At 37.8% G+C, this 21,660-nt stretch overlaps 1 protein-coding gene across 1 annotated transcript in view; it reads right to left on the reverse strand.

The window, feature by feature from the left end:
• The window catches only part of ETFA (electron transfer flavoprotein subunit alpha), an 81,810-nt gene that overhangs the window by 43,513 nt on the left and 16,637 nt on the right, over window positions 1-21,660 (reverse strand). The window contains exons 2-9 of the mRNA XM_059180283.1: window positions 18,751-18,897; window positions 16,808-16,889; window positions 16,624-16,706; window positions 10,510-10,609; window positions 9,152-9,262; window positions 8,438-8,539; window positions 8,046-8,114; window positions 1,913-1,995 (exon numbers count right to left, since the gene is read on the reverse strand). Coding sequence (XP_059036266.1) covers window positions 1,913-1,995; window positions 8,046-8,114; window positions 8,438-8,539; window positions 9,152-9,262; window positions 10,510-10,609; window positions 16,624-16,706; window positions 16,808-16,889; window positions 18,751-18,897 — 777 coding nt within the window. The remainder of the gene's footprint in view (window positions 1-1,912; window positions 1,996-8,045; window positions 8,115-8,437; window positions 8,540-9,151; window positions 9,263-10,509; window positions 10,610-16,623; window positions 16,707-16,807; window positions 16,890-18,750; window positions 18,898-21,660) is intronic.

Raw genomic sequence — 21,660 nt, forward strand, 5'->3', positions numbered from 1 at the left:
CACATGAGCGCATAAACACAATTAAATATGTATATATGTGACCAGGCCTGACTCAGAATTAATGAAGCAGAATCTCTGGGGATCATATGATTTATGTTAAAGAAAGTCTTTAAAGTATTCAATATATTTAAATTCCTTATGAAATAACCAAAATAATTCTATATTCATAATGGCAATGTTGAAGAAAGGTGACTACTGTATGACATTTATTTTCAATACAGATAAAGATGCCACTGGTCATTCCATCATTCAGATAGCCTACTTAACAAGGGCTGCCTTTCAGTCAAACTAAATAGAAGTTTGTCTGCCACCTCAGTGCATTCTTAATTTCTTGTAGAAGTATTATTAATTAGGAACGTTGTGGGTCTGATCTTCTGTAAATTCAAGCCTGAAGATGTCTACCCATGGAATGTGTAATGTGAACAATCATTAGATACGGTTAGTGACTTTTTTTTTTTTTAAGATTTATTTATTTATTTGACAGACAGATCACAAGTAGGCAGAGAGGCAGACAGAGAGAGAGGAGGAAGCAGGCTCCCTGCTGAGCAGAGAGCCCAATGTGGGGCTCGATTCCAGGACCCTGGGATCATGACCTGAGCCGAAAGCAGAGGCTTTAACCCACTGAGCCACCCAGGCGCCCCTAGTGACTTTTTTTTTTAAGATTTTATTAATTTATCTGACAGAAAGAGAGAGAGATTGCAAGAGAGGGAAGACAGCAAAGGAAGTGGGAGACGGAGAAGCAGGCTTCCCCCTGAGCAGGGAGCCCGATGTGGGGCTCAATCCCAGGACCCTAGGATCATAACCTGAGCTGAAGGCAGATGCTTAACAACTGAGCCACCCAGGCACATAGGACTGAACTTTTAAACCAAAGTATTCATTTTCTAAGTTTGGGACAGGCTTAACTGAAAATTATTCCAGTATCACTTATCTATATGGATCATAATTTTCTGAATTTCATGCAGCTAGACAAAATAAGAGAGAGAAGGTAGCTGTACAGGATGAGACAACTATTATTCATAGCTCCTGATTTCAAGATTCAGTGTTCATTAATGCAGTTTTTATTAATAGTAAATAGGCTTTATGGTAAATAAATGTTAACATGACCTTATAAAATCCATTTACTAACAAAATGTTATTTTCACCAATTTTATATTTAGTGTGCAATCTGAATATTTTTTAAAGATTTTTATTTGAGTGGCGCTGGGGTGGCTCAGTTGTTAAGTGTCTGACTTTGGCTCAGGTCATGATCCCAGGGTCCTAGAATCGAGCCCCACATCCAGCTCCCTGCTCAGTGGGAAGCCTGCTTCACCCTCTCAACCACTCCCTCTGCTTGTGTTCCCTCTCTCACGGTCTCTCTCTGTGTCAAATAAAGAAATAAAATCTTAAAAAAAAAAAAAAGATTTGACGTGAATCTGACAGTGTTCCACTGCTTTAAAAAAATCTGAAAGACATTGGAATTTTTTTCTTTTTCTTTTTTTTAAAAGAGAGGGAGAGACAGGGAATGGCAGAGAGAGAGGGAAAGAGAGAATCAAGCAGACTCCAGGTCTAGTACAGAGCCTGACATGGGGCTTGAACTCACAACCCTGAGATCAAGGCCTGAGCTGAAATCAAGAGTCAGACACTTAATCGATTGAGCCACCCAGGCACCCCAAGATACTGGAATTTAAATAAAAATTTTAAAAAGAAAAATCTGAGAGACAACGCCAGATTTAAGAACTGCTAAGCATTTTACTGAGACCAAGAAATCCACAGAACTTGTGAAGACATGTTCCCCACTGTAATAGTTAACTGCTTAGATAACACTGAAAGGTATCTGAGATGGTTATTCAACAAATATATATATATATAGATGTACACACAAACTTTTTATCCTTACAGAATTTTGCATTACATATTTTATTGCAATACTCACTGGTGCTACTATTTTCCCCGTCTGTCCAACTTGCATGTCATTGGGAACAAAGCCAGCATCAACAGCAGCACGAGAAGCACCAACTAAAGGAGAAACATATTTGTCATTTTTTTTAAGCTCTATTCATCAGCTGGTTGGGATATTCACTAATAACTGTATAAAGAAACACCGAGGGGCGCCTGGGTGGCTCATTGGGGTAAACCTCTGCCTTTGGCTTAGGTCATGATCGCGAGCATCCTGGATTGAGCCCCAGATCGGGCTCTCTGCTCAGTAGGGAGCCTGCTTACCCCTCTCTGCCTCCTTATCTGCCTACTTGTGATCTCTCTCTCTGTCAAATAAATAAAAAAAAATCCTAAAAAAAAAAAAAAAAAAAGACACCGATAAGTACACTTACAAATTTATTTTATAAAAGCCTTGTTTATTAAAAAAAAAATCCCCTTATCAATGATCAAGAATTCTAAAAGGAAGTACTAGAGCATTTTATTCACAAAACTTCAAGAAATGCCTTCTATTTAAGATTTTATTTATTTGACAGATAGAGATCACAAGCAGGCAGAGAGGCAGGCAGAGAGAGAGAGAGAAGGAAGTGGGCTCCCCACTGAGCAGAGACCCCCCCCCACCCCCCGATGCGGGGCTCGATCCCAGGACCCTGGGATCATGACCTGAGCCGAAGGCAGAGGCTTTAACCCACTGAGCCATCCAGGTGCCCCAAGAAATGCCTTCTATTTAAACCGAAGGATTTAAAAGTTTAAATTTGGCTGAAGTCCTCTGCTTGCTTTATCAAAAAGGCATCTAGGCATTCATAAAAGATACACTATAATCTGTTTGGCACGCCATTATATAATGTCCCTTTATGCAGTAACTTCACAATTTTTGATATCATCTGTGATCAGATAAAGACACGTTATACATAACACAAGATAAGTTTTAACCTATCTAAAAAAAAATGAGAAGTTAAGTAGCCTTTCATCCTCCTTCAGCAGATGTCAACAAGGAGCCCTGTACTTCGAGTGAAGTCACCCCTCTCACAGCAGGGGTCGAAATGAGTCTTAGGTCTTCTTCATCTTCATCTAGAGAGGACAAAAGGAAGCCACAGACAGTACTCACTACCTCCTAATGCACACAGTCTCGACACTACCTAAGTGAGGACTGGTCACATACTGCCCTTTACTTACTTAAGTCACTACAACAAGGTCCAGACTCAAAGGTTATCCTTCATAACCTACAAACTAATCTCCATAAAGCCCTGCATACTCCCTAATCTACACCCATCTTCCCCTTTGTCTAGATGCTCCCTGAAGACAATGATTCCCCTGCAGTTCCTTCTAGCAGATGCTGCTCTGCCACCATCTTCATACCACTGGTCCTGGAGGTGGGACTCCTCACTGACACCTTCAGAAAGTTCTCCCTCCTTCCTCCTTAAAAGTCTTCAGCTTTGAATCTCACATGACCAGATCATGTCACCCATTTATTGCTGTGCTGGCTATTAACCACAAGTCCATTATCCTTCATTTCTCAATGATTTTTAGCTTCTGGGCCATTGCCACTTTCTCCAATATTAGTCTTAATTCTCAAAGATATCAACACCTGGCCTGTTGGCTCCTTAAACTCTTCTCCAATCATCTGGGTCCTCAGCCACACCCGTGGTCATATCCCCAACCTTTCCATTATCAATATCCTTTGACAATCTCAATCTCCAATGTCTCTTTGTGACCTACTCTTTCTAGCTGACTCCCTTCGCACCCAGCTCTAACAATCCTCTGACCTCACTGGGATCCACATTTCTATTTGCTGACCCTCTCTCCTACTATATTGTCTTTTCTTTAACCTAGCTTAAATTCTATGATCAATGATTCTAATCACTTCATTGCATATGCCTTCAATCTCCTTGCCTTGGAGATCACACTCAACTGGAAAAACTCCATCTCCAGTTAACAGATTAACAGATAAACAGTTAACAGATAAATAACCTATCTACATTTTCCATACCTGTCCCCCTGTAGTTCAGCATAACTGGAGAAAAACACCAACACTAAAGCTGTGTGCACTGGGTTTTACTTTAAATAAATAGACCTGAATTCTCTGCTTCCTAAACTATAACTCTGAATCTTTTCTTCTCTCATTAAACACCCCACATCTTTACCATCCTCACTCTCAGCCAATGACCTTGTTTCCTATTTGACTTAAGAAATTGATATCATCACAAGTGAACTTCCATATGCTCCAACTAACATACACCCACCAACCTACAGCTGTGTCCATATACTTTTCTGCCTACTTAAGATACCACTCCAGATATCTCCCCTCCCTCTCCTGCATCATTAATTTTCCCCTCTCAACTGGAGCATTCCCATCAGCATAGAAGCATGCTATTATTTGTTCCTTCTTTAAAATATTCCCCTGCCAAATACTGTTCATTTCTCTGCTTTCCCATATAGCAAAATCTCTCTAAAGATTTGTCTGTATTGATTCCAGTTCCAGGCCTCCCAATCTATTTCTAAAAACTTTATTAAAATGTAACACATGTATAGAAACACATGCAAATTACAAATGTACTGCTCAATGGTTTATCATAAAGTCAATGTAGTCATGTAAACACCATTTTGGATCATTCTTTAAAATACATTCCACTCAGGTTTTTGTCCCCACTACTCCACTAAAAATGCTCAGTCACCAATGACCTCTAAATGGCTAAATTAGTCACCCTCAGTCCTCATTTTCCTTGACCTATTACAATACCTGACTAAAACACTTCAATTGGATTCCAAAACATCGTGCTCTCTGTCCTGGTTTTGTTGCCTTACTTACCACTCCTTTTGGTCTTTCTCTCCTTCTCCCCTGCCTTTTAATCTTACAATGTCTAGGGCTTAGTCCTGGGACCTCTTTTTTATCTACACTCACTCCCTTGACGATATCATCCAGTTTCATGGCTTTAAATAACATCTAAATGCAACTGATTACCAAATTTATACTCCAACCCAAACTTCTCCAATGAACTCCACATTCCTATACCAACAGTTTAATTGACATTTCTACTTGTTTCTTCATTGTTAGCTCAAAGTGGTTTAAGCCTCTGCCTTCGGCTCAGGTCATGATCTCAGGGTGCTGGGATCGAGTCCCGCATCAGGTTCTCTGCTCAGCGGGGAGCCTGCTTCCCTCTGTCTCTCCCTGTCTGCCTCTCCACCTACTTGTGATTTCTGTCAAATAAATAAATAAATAAATAAATAAAATCTTAAAAAAAAAAAAAAAAAAAAAAAACCTTAATATGCCCAAAATGGAATTCCTGATCTCTCCCTGGAAACTGTGCCATTTGGAGTCTTCACTGTCTCAGCTAATGGTAACTTCATCCTACCAACTGCCAGATAAAAACTCTCTCTCACAATATATATCCAATCTTTCAAGAAATCCCAGTTTCTTTACCTTCAACTATATATCCTAAAACTATTTCTCCCCACATTTACTGCTACTAACCTGATCAAAACCGCCAGTATCTCTTACCTGAATGATTAAAATAGCCTCCTAACTGATCTCCCTCTTAATGCACTTATTCCCCTACACATATCTGTGCTCAAAACTGTAGCTAGAGTGTCCAGTCATGTGACTCTTCCACTCAAGCCTTTCAATGGTTTCCTATTTCATCAAGAAAAAAGCAATCTCTTTACTAAAGCACATAATGCCCTATGTGTACTGGTCTTTTATTCCCAATCTTATCTCTTACTACTCTCCCTTTTTGCATTTTCCATTCCAGCCACACTGGCCTCCTTGCGATTTGTCACATAAACCAGACATACTTCTCCCTTCGCTGGACCCTTTGTACTTTACCTATCCCTTTACCTGAAACATTCTCTTTCTCAGATCTCCTCATGGCTTGCTCCTTCACTTCTATCAAACCTTTGTTCAGGGATGCCTCAGTGACTCAGTCATTAAGCATCCACCTCTGGTTCAGGTCATGATCCCAGGGTCCTGGGATGGAGCCCTGCATTGGGCTTCCTGTTCAGCAGGAAGTCTGCTTCTCCCTCTCCCACTCCCCCTGCTTGTGTTCCCTCTCTCACTCTCTCTCTCCCTGCCAAATAAATAAAATCTTACAAAAACAAAAACAACAAAAAACACCTTTGTTCAGATGTCTCCTTATTAAGGCCTCCTCTGACATCTTACTTAAAACTGACATCTTTCCTCTTTCTAAACTCCTCCTTTTCATAGCATTTATTATCCTCTAACATACTATTATATGCTAATGTATTATATTTAGTGTCTGTGGTAGGCAGAAAAACGGCCCCTCCAAAAATATATTCACTTTCTAATCCCCTGTATTACCAACACGGCAAAAGATACAATACAAAGGATCTTAAGAAAGGATCCTTATCCTGAATTATCTAGGTCGCCCCTTAAATATCATCACATGTATCCTTATAAAAGGGATACAGAAGGAGGTCTGATAGAGATACACAGAGAAGAAGGTGATTTGAAGACAAAGCCAGAGATTGGAGTGATGCAGCCACATACCCAGGAATACTGGGGCAGCCTCTAAAAACTGGAAATGAACAGGGGCACTGGCGTGGCTCAGTGGGTTAAAGCCTGGTCATGATCCCAGGGTCCTGGGATCAAGCCCCGCATTCGGCTGTCTGCTCAGCAGGGAGCCTGCTTCCTCCTCTCTCTCTCTGCCTCCCTCTCAGCCTACTTGTGATCTCTACCTGTCAAATAAATAAATAAAATCTTTAAAAAAAAAAAAACTGGAAATGAACTGATTTGCTACCAGAGTGTGGTCCTACCAACACCATGATTTCAACATAGTTCTGGCATCTAGAACTGTCAGAATAATTTTCTGTTTTAAGCCACAGAGTTTAATAGCAATTTGTTACAGTAGCCACAGAAAAATAATACTAGTCTCACTCAAATATAAATGTAACTTCTATAAGGAGAGAGGCTGCTTATTTTGCTCACTACTATTTCCCAGCTCCTAAAATAATACCTGACATATGGCAGACCCTCAATAAATATTTGTTCAATTAAAGAATAAATGAAGGAAATAAACACCCTCAAAGAAAACCATCTGATTATAGAGTCAACATAATGCCCTTATTCAGACAAAACCATTACTGTTTCTATGAGTACATGTATTAGCTAATATAAAAGCATATAAAAAAACCTAGAAAGTTATACTCAAAACTCTTTAAAAGGGGAAAGAAGAAAAGAATGGAAACTTTTTTTTGAAAGAGAGCAAGCGAAAGAGATGGGGAGGGAGTGGGAGAGGGAGAAAGAGAATCTTAAGCAGGAAAGGAAGGGAGAGTAGGGAAGAGCAAGAATCTTAAGCAGGCTCCATGCCCAGTGTGGAGCCCGACACAGGGCTCCATCTGACGATCAAATCAAAAGTTGGACACTTGACCAACAGAGTTACCCAGGCGCCCCACTGTATAAAGATCATATTCATGCAATAGTTCTATAATTAAAAACTAAAATATTTCCAATTTTCTGATTTCAAAAACCATTCCATTCTCTTCAGTACATTTTTAATACATTCTATCTTTCCTTTAAATGGTTAACTACAATTTTAAAATAACATTAACTTCTATTTTTATGAGAGACTGATATCAGACTACCAATAACGAGAAAAACAAGGGCATTCCTGAATCTAAATAGGCACTGAAGCTGACATTTAAAGATTTTTTGAAATGGAAAAACAGGGGTGCCTGGGTGGCTCAGTCAGTCAAGTGGCTGCCTTCGACTGAGGTCGTGATCCCTGAGTCCCAGGATCAAGTCCTGGGATAAAGCCCCGCATCAGGCTACCTGCTCAGTAGGCAGTCTGCTTCTCCCTCTGCTCTCGTCCTCTCTCTCTCAAATAAATAATAAAATCTTTAAATAAATACATAAATAAATAACTAAATGGAAAAACAACAAAGATTTCACATCTTTAAGAGTGTTACATAAACAATAAAAAAGTACAAGGGCCCTCTGTACACTGAATGCTATATCACTTACTTGGCAACTAAGAAAAACCATTTCAGAGAGAAAAGTTGAAAACCAGAGAAAGCAAAATAATCTGTAGGCTTCAGTGACTTACATACAAATGAAATAATAAAGAAAACATATTTCCAACAAAAAGGGAGTATTTTTCTACTAAAGAAAATACCTTTACCTGCAGCATGTAGTTGATCTGCCAAATCATACAACAACTTAAAGTTCTCTCCGCTCTTCAAACCCCGACCTCATTGAAGAAGACAAGAAAAATAAATTAATTAATTAAGTAAGTAAGTAAACATAAACTCCATTCTATACACTTTAGAGATGACTTGTACCAAGCTCCCCCTGGTGCCAGTGATATAGATGTGCAACTGAGAGACGAAATTGTATTATCAAGCTCATGATTTCATTATCCTAATTGGTAGAATGGGAATAATACTTGCAACCTACCTATCTTACATTTGGGGAAAAAAATAAAATCTGTACTCCTCTATAATAAATACTAATAAAATCAATTTTAAGTTTATAACATCTTTTAAAATTAATAAATTATAATATTCCACTTACCACCAGATACTACCACTTTGGCACCAGTTAGCTCTGGTCGATCACTTTTGGTTAATTTCTGGTCAAGCCACTCTGCTATCCCCACTGGGGAAGGACTTGATGCTGCATACATTGATACAGATAACAAAACAATGACCGTGAGTTAAAATTTAATAATAGCATTTTTTTAAAGAAATACATGAAGAATTCCATGAAATTCAAGTTTGTTAGTTACTGTGAATTTTTTGTGCTTCTAAATTCATTCTCTCTGATTTTTGTTAAGAATTGAAGGGATAAGATTCCAGCCTTTACCTCATTAGCTATATGACCTTTGAGAAGTCATTTAATTCTCTAGTCTATCTATAAAACTGGAATAACCCTCTATGAAGTTCAAACACAGTACCGATATATATATATTAAAGAGTAACACCCTCTATACATTTACTATTAATTACATTCTTCCATTATACCGAGTCTCCCAAGTATTATAATATGAAACAGTGAGAAAAAAGTGAAGCAACACCCCTTTGATCTATCAAAGCAACTATAATAGTACCAAAAATGATATGAAAAGGCATGTTATAAATATTTCTTTTTTTTGGAAAGCTTGGAAATATTATTTAGACTGAGCTCTCAGACACTGTTCAAGAAATTTAACCAGAGGCCATACCTTATTCTAATATAATCAATGAACTGAAAAACAAGAAACAAAACAAATTTCAAACAAACACTCACCCTTTTCTGAACTGGCACTACCTCCACTTGTTGCTGCAGCTTCAAAAGATGTTCCTCGGACAGAAAATACCTTCACTTTCTCATCACACTTCACTGTACATAAAGCATTCCCTGAAATACACAATTTATTTTTTTTTAAATACCCATGAAAGGCAAGTAATCCTTTGAGGTTCAGAATTTACTTCATGAAAACAAGGAAGAAGTAACTATGAACCAGTTGTTTTCTACTAAGTATAGGAAAAGGTACCATAACACTGAGGAAATTCATCAATAGAGATTTGTATAACCTTGGATGTTTTTAAAAGCAGGGCAAGCGCTGACCTGCCTGGAAGCAAGAAACTGGAATAGGTTAGGCAGCCACAATAAGAAGGCATACTTCTTCTAAAAGGAATATAAACAAAAGCTTTCTTCTCCAAAAACACAGTAACTCAAGAATATGAGTTGCAACAACTTAGGAACACAGCTACTAGGCTTATTAAGAGAGGAAAATAAATGACAACATGATAGGGCAGAAGGCACCTGGGTGACTCAGTCAGTTAAGCGTCTGCCTTCCACTCAGCGTCCTGGGATTAAGCCTGGCATCAAGCTACCTGCTCATGGGGAGTTTGCTTCTCTCTCAACCCCTCCCTCTCCCCCTGCTCATGCTTGCATGGGTGCTCTCTCTCTCTCTCTCTCTCTCAAATAATATCGTTTTTTTAAAAAAGAAAGAAAACACAATAGGGCATAAAGAACAAGAGGTGTTGATACTCCAAGATTTTAAAAGAATTATGGATTAGCAATCACTTAAGAGTGACCTAAACTTGACCAATATTTCCCCCTCAAAAACTACCAAAGATGAAAGATCTAATTTGAGAACTGAGCATTAAACTGAAACACACAACTTTAATCAGAAAGAACAAAGAGTCCACTGCTTTCTCTAGCCCCACTAGAGACTAGTGTGCTTAGCAGAAGAGCAATCAACTAAAGAGAAACTGAAATGAATATCTTAATGCAGATGGAAATGGGAGTAGAAGCAGTGAAGATTAAGAATACTGTTTTTTTTAAATGGAAAAGCTTTGTTTCTCCAGGTGCCACTTAACAAAATGTATTGAATAGTGAATCTAATTTTTATTGATGACTTGAAAAATCTCATCGCTCTGTAAACTGAATAACCAAGCAGGAAAGAACTGTGCTCTGGATCTATCAAACACAATGTCATGTCATGGTCTAGCAGCAAATCTAGGATTAAGACTTTTCTCAGACATGTTTAAGATGGTCCATTTAAAGCATGACTTGTTTAAAGTACTATCTTCAAATTAATTTCTGCTTTTAAAATTCACAAAAAGTTAACACGTTGATTATTTTCCTTGGCTACTCACCTGCATAAATAGTTCTCACAAATGTGTCAGGAGACTTGATTGCAATGATGTCAGAAATTGGGGCAACATCAAGTTTGGCTGCTATCCTGGGCAAAAGGTTCTAAAAGCAAAAATAGCTTTGAATTACACAATATATACTGATGGATGGCTATCAACTACCAACACTAACATTCTTAAAACGCATACTCTGCAGAAGTTTTAATTCAAAACTTTTATATTTCATATGCATCATTAGACATACTATAATTTCAAGCACAATTTTTTGGATAGTCTTTGAGATTAAATAAGATAATTCCTGTAACTATAATTCCTATAACTACATTAAGAGTTTTATGAGTTTTACAGTAATAAACCATCTTTTTTATTTTTTTTAAAGATTTTATTTACTTATTTGACAGACAGAAATCACAAGTAAGCAGAGAAGCAGGCAGAGGGAGAGGAGGAAGCAGGCTCCCTGCTGAGCAGAGAGCCCGATGCGGGGCTCGATCCCAGGACCCTGAGATCATGACCTGAGCCGAAGGCAGAGGCCTTAACCCACTGAGCCACCCAGGCACCCCATAAACCATCTTAACTCAGTATGCTGAATTACAAGATATGATATTCACTTTAATGAGTATCACTCACAAAGTGTGACCACCATGGATTACTGAATTTAGGTGAAACAGACAAATATTTAGAAGAGCAATAAAATTCTCAAATACTAAAACAGATATACATGTATATATTTACTTACTGTATATGAAAGAAAAGATTTCAAAGCAGACATTTTCACCTTTTTAAAAACTAAATATTGCATTAAAAAAAATCAAAACTAACCTAAATATCCATCAACAGGGGATAGGTCTATTAATTATAGCTTATCCACATACTGAAATCCTACATAACCATAAAGCAAACAAGAATGAGAAAGGTGAGGAGCAGCCTGAATAATATGTACAGGAGCAACAAAACTAATGTAAATTCTGCAAGTTCTCTAGATATGCACATAACATCTCTGAAATAGACACATGCACTAACTGCACCCTTACTAGCAGGGATCAATGGGAAAGCCACAATATCCCCAAGTCTCAGTTACTTCATCTCACAAATGACAGAAAGAGAATTCCTGGTTTTAGCTTAAAATTCAAGGACTCTAAGGCTATAAAAAAGAGTTAGTGAAGCCAGAATATCCATTACTTTCTAGTCTCAAAGGTTTCTTTAGATGATAACATCATCTAAGCATAATTTAAAAAGTGAAGTGTTATATTTATTTTTTTTAATTTAAAGATTTATTTATTTGAGAGGGAGTGCTCATGCACGTGCCAACAAGCAGGGGTGGGGGTACAGAGGGAGAAGGAGCAGCAGACCCAAAGCTGAGCAGGGAGCCCAACGTGGAACTCCATCCCAAGACTCGACCCAAGCTGAAGTCAGATGCTTAAGAGCCATCCAGGCACCCCGCGTTGCTTTTATCACACAAATAGATGAATTATACACGGCTGTCTACATAGATCTTATTCCATGGCAGCTACTGAACTTGGTACATGAAACCTAGTGAGAGCAAACTCTCACTATAACAGTATTCAAGTTCCTCTCCTCAATTCCGTCCCCAAATCCTCTTTCTCTAAGAATTCTCCCAAGATTACCTTCTAATTACTCCTTTATTCTGTATCCTCCTGCGTGCATGTACAATTACACTATTTAATTGGCACTACATATAGTTTGTTTTAAAATAACTTTAATATGGGGTGCCTGGGTGGCTCAGTGGATTAAAGCCTCTGGCTTCGGTTCAGGTCATGATCTCAGGGTCTTGGGATCGAGCCCCGTATTGGGCTCTCTGCTCAGCGGGGAGCCTGCTTCCCCCTCTCTCTCTCTGCCTGCCTCTCTGCCTACTTGTGATCTCTGTCTGTAAATTAAAAAAAAAAAAAAAATTTAATATACATACTTATAATGACCCTCAACTAAACTTAAGCACCCCCAGGGTAGAGATTTTGTGTCTTCCATTCCTCTTGTGTCCTCTATATACTAAGTGGTTTTAAATATACTGATGCTAACTAACAAGTGTTGACAGCCTGAGTCAATATTCCTCATGTTGTATCTACAACAGGAAAGATCTTCTAATTTTCAGTTTATTTTTACCTTATTATACAGCAGTCCTCTTTCAACCACAACAGAAGAACTACTGAAAAGTACCACAGTTTATAAAAACCGCAGTTAGAAAAAAATTAAGATCTCTTAAAAAATAAAGCATTTGGGAAAACAATTAAAATGCCATCAAACATACTTCTAACTTGGTAAATACAAAGTTTAGAGGATACCTACTTTCAAAATAAATCAAATTTGATAGCATTTAAAGCCTGCTTCACTAAGTAACTCTTTTTTTAAAATCTCCTTCAACTCTTTAGGAAATACCACTGGAATATTGTTACCTGGCTAAAGAAATTCTCTAACAAACATTATGTTATGCAGATTATGTTTCTCTTTATAGTTTTAAACTTTCTAAATTGCTTGAAACTTAGTATCTTTTGTACTTCCATTATCCCATATTTCATTTTAACATATCTTGAAAAAAAAAAGACCATGGTGCTTAAAGTATGTATCTCCAGGTATGATCTTTCATTTGAATGTCCTGAGAGGGTAGATGGTAAACAGATCTCTCTCTCTACACTCTCCAAGCAGGCTTCACCACATTGGTTTCAGAAGAGAGGCACAACTGTCAGAGTGTTTGTTCATACATAAAAAGATGACAGGGCGCCTGGGTGGCTCAGTGGGTTAAGCCGCTGCCTTCGGCTCAGGTCATGATCTCAGGGTCCTGGGATCGAGTCCCGCATCAGGCTCTCTGCTCGGCAGGGAGTCTGCTTCCTCCTCTCTCTCTCTCTGCCTGCCTCTCTGCCTACTTGTGATCTCTCTCTGTCAAATAAATAAATAAAAATCTTTATAAAAAAAAAATAAATAAATAAAAAAATAAAAAGATGACAGATTTTTAAATTCTAGCATACCAGTATAAAAGTGTGCTATCTCAAAACCATAGTTGGTAAAGGACTATTAAAGAGCAGATTGCTTAGCCTCATCTAATGGATTCTTTCTCATTCCAAACCCATTCAGAGGCTACAGCACAGGCTACTCTTATGTGACCCTTGTTCTCAAAATTTTCATATGCTGGGCGCCTGGGTGGCTTAGTCAATTAAGTGTCTGCCTTTGGCTCAGGTCATGATCCCAGAGTCCTGGGACGGAGCCCCGCATCTGGCTCCCTGCTCAGCAGGGAGTCTGCTTCTCCCTCTCCTCTGCATCTCTCACCCCCACCCCGTTCTCCCCCCACCCCACTTATGCTCTCTCTCACTCTCTCTCTCCCTCACTCACTCTCTCAAATAAATAAATAAAATCTTTAAAAAAACAACTTTCATATGTTACAACACAGCAATCAAAGTCAGACTATTAAAATCTAGCTACTTAGATGCAACAAACACCCTGTCTGAGTTTAATAATCTCTTCGGAGAACTGTCACCACAAACTCAAGACTCATGAAATTTGTTTAACTCATCTAACACAGAAGCAAAACTCTCAGAGATAGAATGGTGCACAAAGATCTTTCAGTTCGATGCTCATCTATAACAGAAGTTGGATGTTAATCCTCTGACTTAAATCTTCTCCAGAGTAAGGAAAGACACCCACCCTCCCCCCTTTTTTTTAACATCTCTCTTTGGCAGATCTTGGACATCACTTGGTTAAACTGCATCATTTTACATATAAGAAAAACAGACTTCAGTAAGGTAAAATGACTAGTCTAAGGCCATACAGGTCTGTGGAACTACTTACCAATTACTAAGTTGTACAAAAAACCTAAAAATTTATGATAGTCTACAATGTGACAACCTAATAATAGAAGGATAACTGTTTATTAAACTCATGTGTTTACATTGTTAACGCCTAGAAATTCTGTTAACTTTAAAAGAAAAAATTTAATGAGTTCAAACTGATAATTCTAAAGGTTAAAAACAAACTACAAGCAATTTACATGGGTTATTCTGCAAGTTCTCTAGATGGGTTGCAGTGATTCATGTCTAGAAGCAATACTGCATCACAGATAAATATTCACAAACTACTCATTTTGCACAAAAAGAGATGAAGGTCTTGGAAGCTCACTGTTATTGTCACTCAACATAATTAGTTGATCTAAGAGATTGTATCTTATTCCTCAAACATATTTTAAAATCAATTACAACAGAATTATGATAGTAAAAGGAAAAAAGTCAAATCAAGACAGTTCAAAGAAGAAATAAAAACCAGTAACTGTATGAAAAGGTATTTGATCTCATGATCAAAGAAATGCACAATTTAAAAGGATATAGTTTTTCACCCATCATATTGGGGAAAAAGATGTTAAAATGTACAATACCAGGTATTGGCAAGTCACCCTCTCATGCGACTCATGGAATGCAACTTGAGACATCCTTTTAAGACAGCAATTTAGCAATACATATCAAAACTTTAAATGTACACCGTCTTTGACCCAACTCTTTCACTTCTAGATCTCTAGTCTAAGTAAATACATGTATACAAGGATGTATGTACAGGCACATTTCCTTACAGCAAGGTTTACAAATGCAAAAAATTAGAAACAATCTAACTGTCCAGCCCTGGCTAAATATGGAATATTATGCAGCCATTTAAAAAACGAAAGACAGGGACACCTGGGTGGCTCAGTTGGTAAAGCAGCTGCCTTCAGCTCAGGTCATGATCCCAGCGTCCTAGGATCGAGTCCCACATCGGGCTCTTTGCTCAGCAGGGAGCCTGCTTCTCCCTCTGCCTCTGCCTGCCATTCTGTCATCCTGTGCTCTCTCTCTTCCCCTCTCTCTCTCTGATAAATAAATAAAATTTTTAAAAAAAAAAAAAAAAAAAAAAAAAAAAAAAAAAAAAAAAAAACGAAAGACATGTTTTATTTTTCAAGACACAGTCTTAAGTAAAAACCATCAGTCACAAAACAATTCATGATATAATATTACATTTTAGGAGTAAAAAAAAATGTGTACAGGTATTATAATTTCAAAATCCATAGCAAGGGGACTAAAATAATATACAACTGTTAACACCTATATTTCTGAAATAGGAAGAGGGAGTTGGGAAGAAAGGGGAACTTTGATATCTTGCTCTGCATACTACTGTACTATATGCATCCTTTCTAATAAAAATGTATTTGTGTACAACCTAATTTATAATCTTTAAAACTAAAAACTGCAACTTATTAAGAATGGGATAGAAGAAAAGGGAATTAGAATACCCGTGGCGGGGCCACTGGGTGGCTCAGTGGGTTAAAGCCTCTGCCTTCGGCTCAGGTTATGATCCCAGGGTCCTGGGATCGAGCCCTGCATCGGGCTCTCTGCTCAGTGGGGAGCCTGCTTCCTCCTCTCTGTCTGCCTCTCTGCCTACCTGTGATCTCTCTCTGTCAAATAAATAAATAAAATCTTACAAAAAAAAAAAAAAAAAGAATACCCATGGCCACAGAGAGAGAAAGAACAACCCAGTGACAAATTCTCTTGGGCCCCCCCTTAGTTTATCTCCCTCTTTTTAAAAATTTCATGCAGATAACTAACCATCTGATGGCACATTCTTTCTTCAGACATATCACAATGCACACGATCAGATTACAGCTTTCTTCATCCTAAGGTTGTTTCTAACTACCACGCAGCCCTTCCAAATTCTCCAAGGAGACAGAATTTGGCCTTTGTAAATATCCATCAGCCACTCAAATAAACCACTGCTTAGGGTGGGTTACTACTACAAATGACATTTACACACAGACAATTCAACATTGTTTTTAAAGAAAAATAATCTTTAAAAAGATCCTACTTTTCTCCATGACAAAATTTGAACATGTGGAAGTAGCATTCTAATAATTCTGACAAAATCTTGAAAGAACAGATTTGTCTCTGTGACAAAATTTGAAAACATGGAGTTGGAGTTGGCATTTTTAAAGAAATTGTAACAAAGTCTTAAGAGAAAAAATTTTAGCAAAACTACCATATTAATTCAGAAAGCCAGGATTAGCTACCTAAACAGAGTCTGTTGTACATTTTCAGCATAATGAAATCCAACCCCTCCAAGTAATGACATCAGACTCCACATTCTCGATCTTCTCACCTTTCCAAAGGCAGATGCTCCCGCACAGATGTGTGTGTAATTGAACTGCTTCTGAGTTGCCAGAATCAATGGCGTCAGCTCCTCTGAGAATTAAACACATTTGTGAAATACACTTTGTGATATTTTCATATTCTTATATTCAGGCATACTCAGACACTACACTTTTTCCACTGGAAAAGCTCACCTGGAAGGAAGCCTTTGTATGTATCATGCTGAGCCACCAGAACTTTTGCTACACCTGCTACTTTGCAGAGATCTTGTACCACCTGTAATTAAAAGAGTAATTATCCACCTAACAGAAAGATACAAACAGAGCCACCACCACAAAAACCACAGAACATAAAATCTTGATGGCGAACTACAGAAATCATTGCTTTTTAGACTACAGAAATAGTTCTTAACAGAAAAAGAGCAACTTAAGTAAAAACAAAAATTCTTCAACAACAAAAAAAAATCTTAGGCCAATTGATCTTACTACCAATTATCTTAAACAAAAATTCCTGCCTTGAGAAAGAAAAGTATTAATTGATAAGCCAAAATTAGCACAGCTTTCTACTCAAACTTAGTTATAAATTGTGCTTCTTACCTTTCAATTAATTCAAGTATAAATTCATCATTTTAGAAATGGTGAAAATGAGGCAATGGTTAGTTCTCTCTCTCAGACACACAAACAATAACCACACAGCCTATGGGTTTGCTAGAAGCAAAGAATAGGACCTAACCACACTGGTTTACAGGCCTCTGCACTCTATTTGGCAATAATGATTTCTGCTGACTTTAAAATTATTGAATTTAGGCAAGAGAAAAATCTTATATAATGATCCATTGTCAACTTCTGAGTTCTTGCCCAACTACATATATTTAGGTATGAGAAAGCAAAATAATTTTTACATTAATTCCTCATTTCTTCCTGTGTGGAATCAGAATGAAGTTCTGGGAAAATTTTTTGACTACTCAGAATTCTTATATACAGAAGGTAAGTAGAATCCCTTTTATTCTCTAATTACAGCAAGACTGGCTTTTGCTTTAGAAGGGACATAGCTATCATATCATGGTCCCTGTCTTCTTGTTCACCTCCATGATGATTCGCAGATGAGTAGGCATGAAAAGCTGTGCCTCCTGCCCCCATTCAATGGAAGGTAAGACTGCAACAATATTCACGGTTTCCAAGGTCGCAAAAGTACCTCTGTCAAACCAAGTATTCACTGGCAGACCATCTGGTACTATCAAAACTGTCTTTTTTACCTGAAAAAACTTCTGACACTACACAGAAAAATCACTTACTGCTTACAATAAATAACTACAAAAAAAAAAAAAAAAAAAAAAACCAGTATAAAACTGAAATTTGCCTAAGCTATTAACTGTTTCTTTACACAAGTACTATTTTTCTTTCAGATAAGACTGTGACAAAACGAGATCGTAACTAAAGAGAAAATGATTTCTGCTTTGGTTATTCTCAATAAGAGTGTGAATAAAACAGCATTTCAAGTCCCCAGCTGCACACTTGGCAGCTCCTGCACGGTACAGGAGGGAACTGGTAGCTCAACTTAACTGGAGCATGATTTCAACTACACTGCAGCCCAGGAGTACAGATCCTGCAAACCATATTCTAGCATCCTTCTAGAGAGTTAGTTCACAAAGCCATTATCTCATTGCAACAACAACAACAAAACGAAGAATACCTTTTACTAAGAGCTATAGTTTGAAAAGCATAGTACTTAACATTTGAAGTCTTATACCAATTAAAAATTAAAATCCATGATACTCCAGATTTACCACTTTCAGGAATTAAAAGCAATTAGCTAGTATATTCATCAATACAAAAAAGGGATCGGCTATTAACCTCTAAGGAGACTCAAATATTATCATTCTATTTGGTACCTGATGGCACACGATGGTGCCAGTGGAACTAAATCAAGTATTTTAACTCATTTCAAAAGACAAAATGCTTAGTGAGCAAACCTTTTAGTTCCTTTTTCACATGTAGTAATGACTATGACATTGGCCATTTAATGAGGATTAGAGCCCAGTTTGGGTTATAGTCCTCAGCATAATTCTCTGTTGCCATCTTTCCCTGTCTCTTGATGGAGATTATATTTGCTATGGCTGACCTTAAAGATTTCTCACCTTGTCACATTTGGTTCCAGCTACTAAGCAAGACACTTCACCTCCAACACGTTTGGCTGCAGTGATGGTATTTAATGTAATGGGTGCTAGGGTATCATTTGCATGCTCGGCTATTACCAGGGTACTTTGAAATCGTAGCAATGAGGCCTAAAAGGGGAAAAAAAAAAAGGTGGAACAGAATATTATAATACAAATAGGTTTTTAAAACCCTAATTGTTAAGCATGTGTGCTTTTAAAAAAAATGCACACAACACTCAGTTCTATAAATGTATTCATAAAGTACTTGCTCAATGGCAAAAATAAACTATTTGTGTCTATTATTCTATTACTAATATTCTAATATTAAAATAATACAAATATTACTAATAATATTATTCGCACTAATAATAAAAAGTGCGAATTTATATTCTATTAGAAAAATTTAATTATTTCAAAACAAATTTCCCATTGATCTATGTTTCTGAATATTATGTGTCCAATGAGAAACTGCCAACTGCATCTAAATTTAAAATTCTTAAGTCGAGAGGTGCCTCGGTGGCTCAGTTGGTTAAGCATCCAACTCTTGATTTGAGCTCAGGTCATAATCTCAGCGCCGTAAGATGGAGACCCACGGCAGACCCTGCCCTGGGTTTGGAGTCTGCTTAAGATTCTCTCACTTCCTCTCCCTCATCCCCTCATCCCCACCCCAACTCAGGCACATGTGCTTTCTCTCAAATAAATAAATAAATAAATGTAAAATCCCCCCCCCCCGCTTTTTTAAAAGATTTTATGTATTTATTTGACAGATAGAGATCACAAGTAGGCAGAGAGGCAGGCAGAGAGAGAGAGGAAGGGAAGCAGGCTCCCCGCCAAGCAGAGAGCCCGACGATCCCAGGACCCCAGAATCATGACCTGAGACGAAGGCAGAGGCTTTAACCCACTGAGCCACCCAGGTATCCCAATAGATGTAAAATTCTTAAGTAGAACACATTAACTATCAAACTCAGAATCAAACTATTACTAGTTATATCCGCTTGTACCACAACTGCTAAAGATACAGTATATCCAGAAATAATGGGTTTGAAACCAATTACTAAAGTTGATTTTATTGCTTTCAGGCAAAATGCATTCAATACCCAAATAACTGATAATGTAAATCTGTCTTTAAAACACAGTATCACACAGTTATTTTGGTGGGCTTCCAACTGTTTAAAACATGCTTCTAAATTCAAAAAAGAAGCTTGCAGACCATATCTTGAAACCAACCAGTATCCACCTGTATCTACTGTGGACTATCAAGAGACCATCAATAGCTCACAGTCATCTGGAATAATTTCCAACACCAGGAACACAAAGATGAACAAGAATGGTCACTGTACTCAAGGACTTTAAGGAAAATATGACTTGTTTTCATACAATTATGAGAACAGTCTTTCAATCAATGAAGAGATCCAAAAGGCTGGAGGTTGCAGATCATGAAATATAGAATCAAGAGGAAGAAACGAAGAAATTTAGGTGTTCTTGTCATATGAAAACATGAGGAAGGCTACCACAGATGTGACAAAATAAGAAAACTCTGGAACTATCCTTATGAAAAATCACAATGAGAAATGAGAAAAGGAGGTGCTGATGATCAAACGGCATGGTTGTATGGCTTAATTCAGCAATAATCTTTGATCTGGAGCTGGAGTGAGGAAAGCATGGTACAAAATTTACACCAGAACTGGAAATTTACAAAGGAGGGAATGAATGAAAGGCAGGCAGGCATGGGACTCTAATGCTCATTACACAACTAAATTTACAAAATACATTTACTATACTGTAAATACCAATTGCTATATTTTAATATTCTTTATGTTTTTATTGCTATTAAGTATATGAGCATACCAGTTTAACCAGTTCTGTAATCATTTGGGTAATTAGTAATTTTTTATTATTGTTTATAAAGATTTTCTCATGTATTGATTTGAGAGAGTGAGAAAGCACAAGCAGGGGGAGCAGCAGAGAGAGAGAGAGAGAGAGAGAGGGAGGGAGGAAGTAGACCCCCTGCTGAGCAGGGAGCCCAACATGAGGCTGGATCCCAGGACCCTGGGATCATGACCTGAGCCGAAAGCAGATGCTTAACTGACTGAGCCACCCAGGTGCCCCTGTAATTTTATTATCATAAACAATGCAGGGGCATCTGGCTGGCTCAGTCAGCGGAGCATCCAACTCTTTATCTCAGGGTTATAGTTTTGAGCCCCACACTGGGTGTAGAGATTACTTTAAAAAATAATAAAATGCATAAAAATCAAACAATCCAGAGAAAACCATCCTTATAGCTGAATCTTTGTACTCACCCTCAACAAAACAGAGTTTGTTTTTGTGTAGAAAGACCCTTCTGACTGGAACCTGGCCAGACCTTAGCTGCTCTGCTTCCAAAGCCAGATTCTCTGCAACCTTTAATCAGTTATAGAGACCCTCTTCCCCTAAGCTGTCTACCTGTACCAGTTCATCCTCAACCTTCTCCTCAGTCCTCTAAATCACCTCTTTCCTTGAGGAACCAATCCCAGAGCTGGGGCCCAGAAACTCTAGGGATATGCCAGTGGAAGGAATAGTTGCATTATGTATCATGGATGGCATTTCTTGTCTTTTTCTTCCCTTTCTGCTTACTCAAAGGAAGCAAGGAAAGAGGGGAAATGAGACTTATGTTGTTGCCAGATCAAGTACCTGCTTGTATAACTTATTCTTTTTTACAATTAAAAAAACTTGTCTTCTTACAGGAGGTGGTTAAAGTAAGGTTAGAAATCTTTATGCATATCTTATGCTTCTTTCTTATGACAAATTCCTAGAAGTGTTAAATCAAAAGGAAGGCACACTTTTAAATTTTTTAAATTTTTTAATACTGAATGACACAAACTGTTCCCCAGAAAATTGTAGCAATTCACAACA

Source organism: Mustela lutreola, chromosome 7 (genome assembly GCF_030435805.1).
Source record: "Mustela lutreola isolate mMusLut2 chromosome 7, mMusLut2.pri, whole genome shotgun sequence".
Lineage (NCBI taxonomy): Eukaryota > Metazoa > Chordata > Mammalia > Carnivora > Mustelidae > Mustela > Mustela lutreola.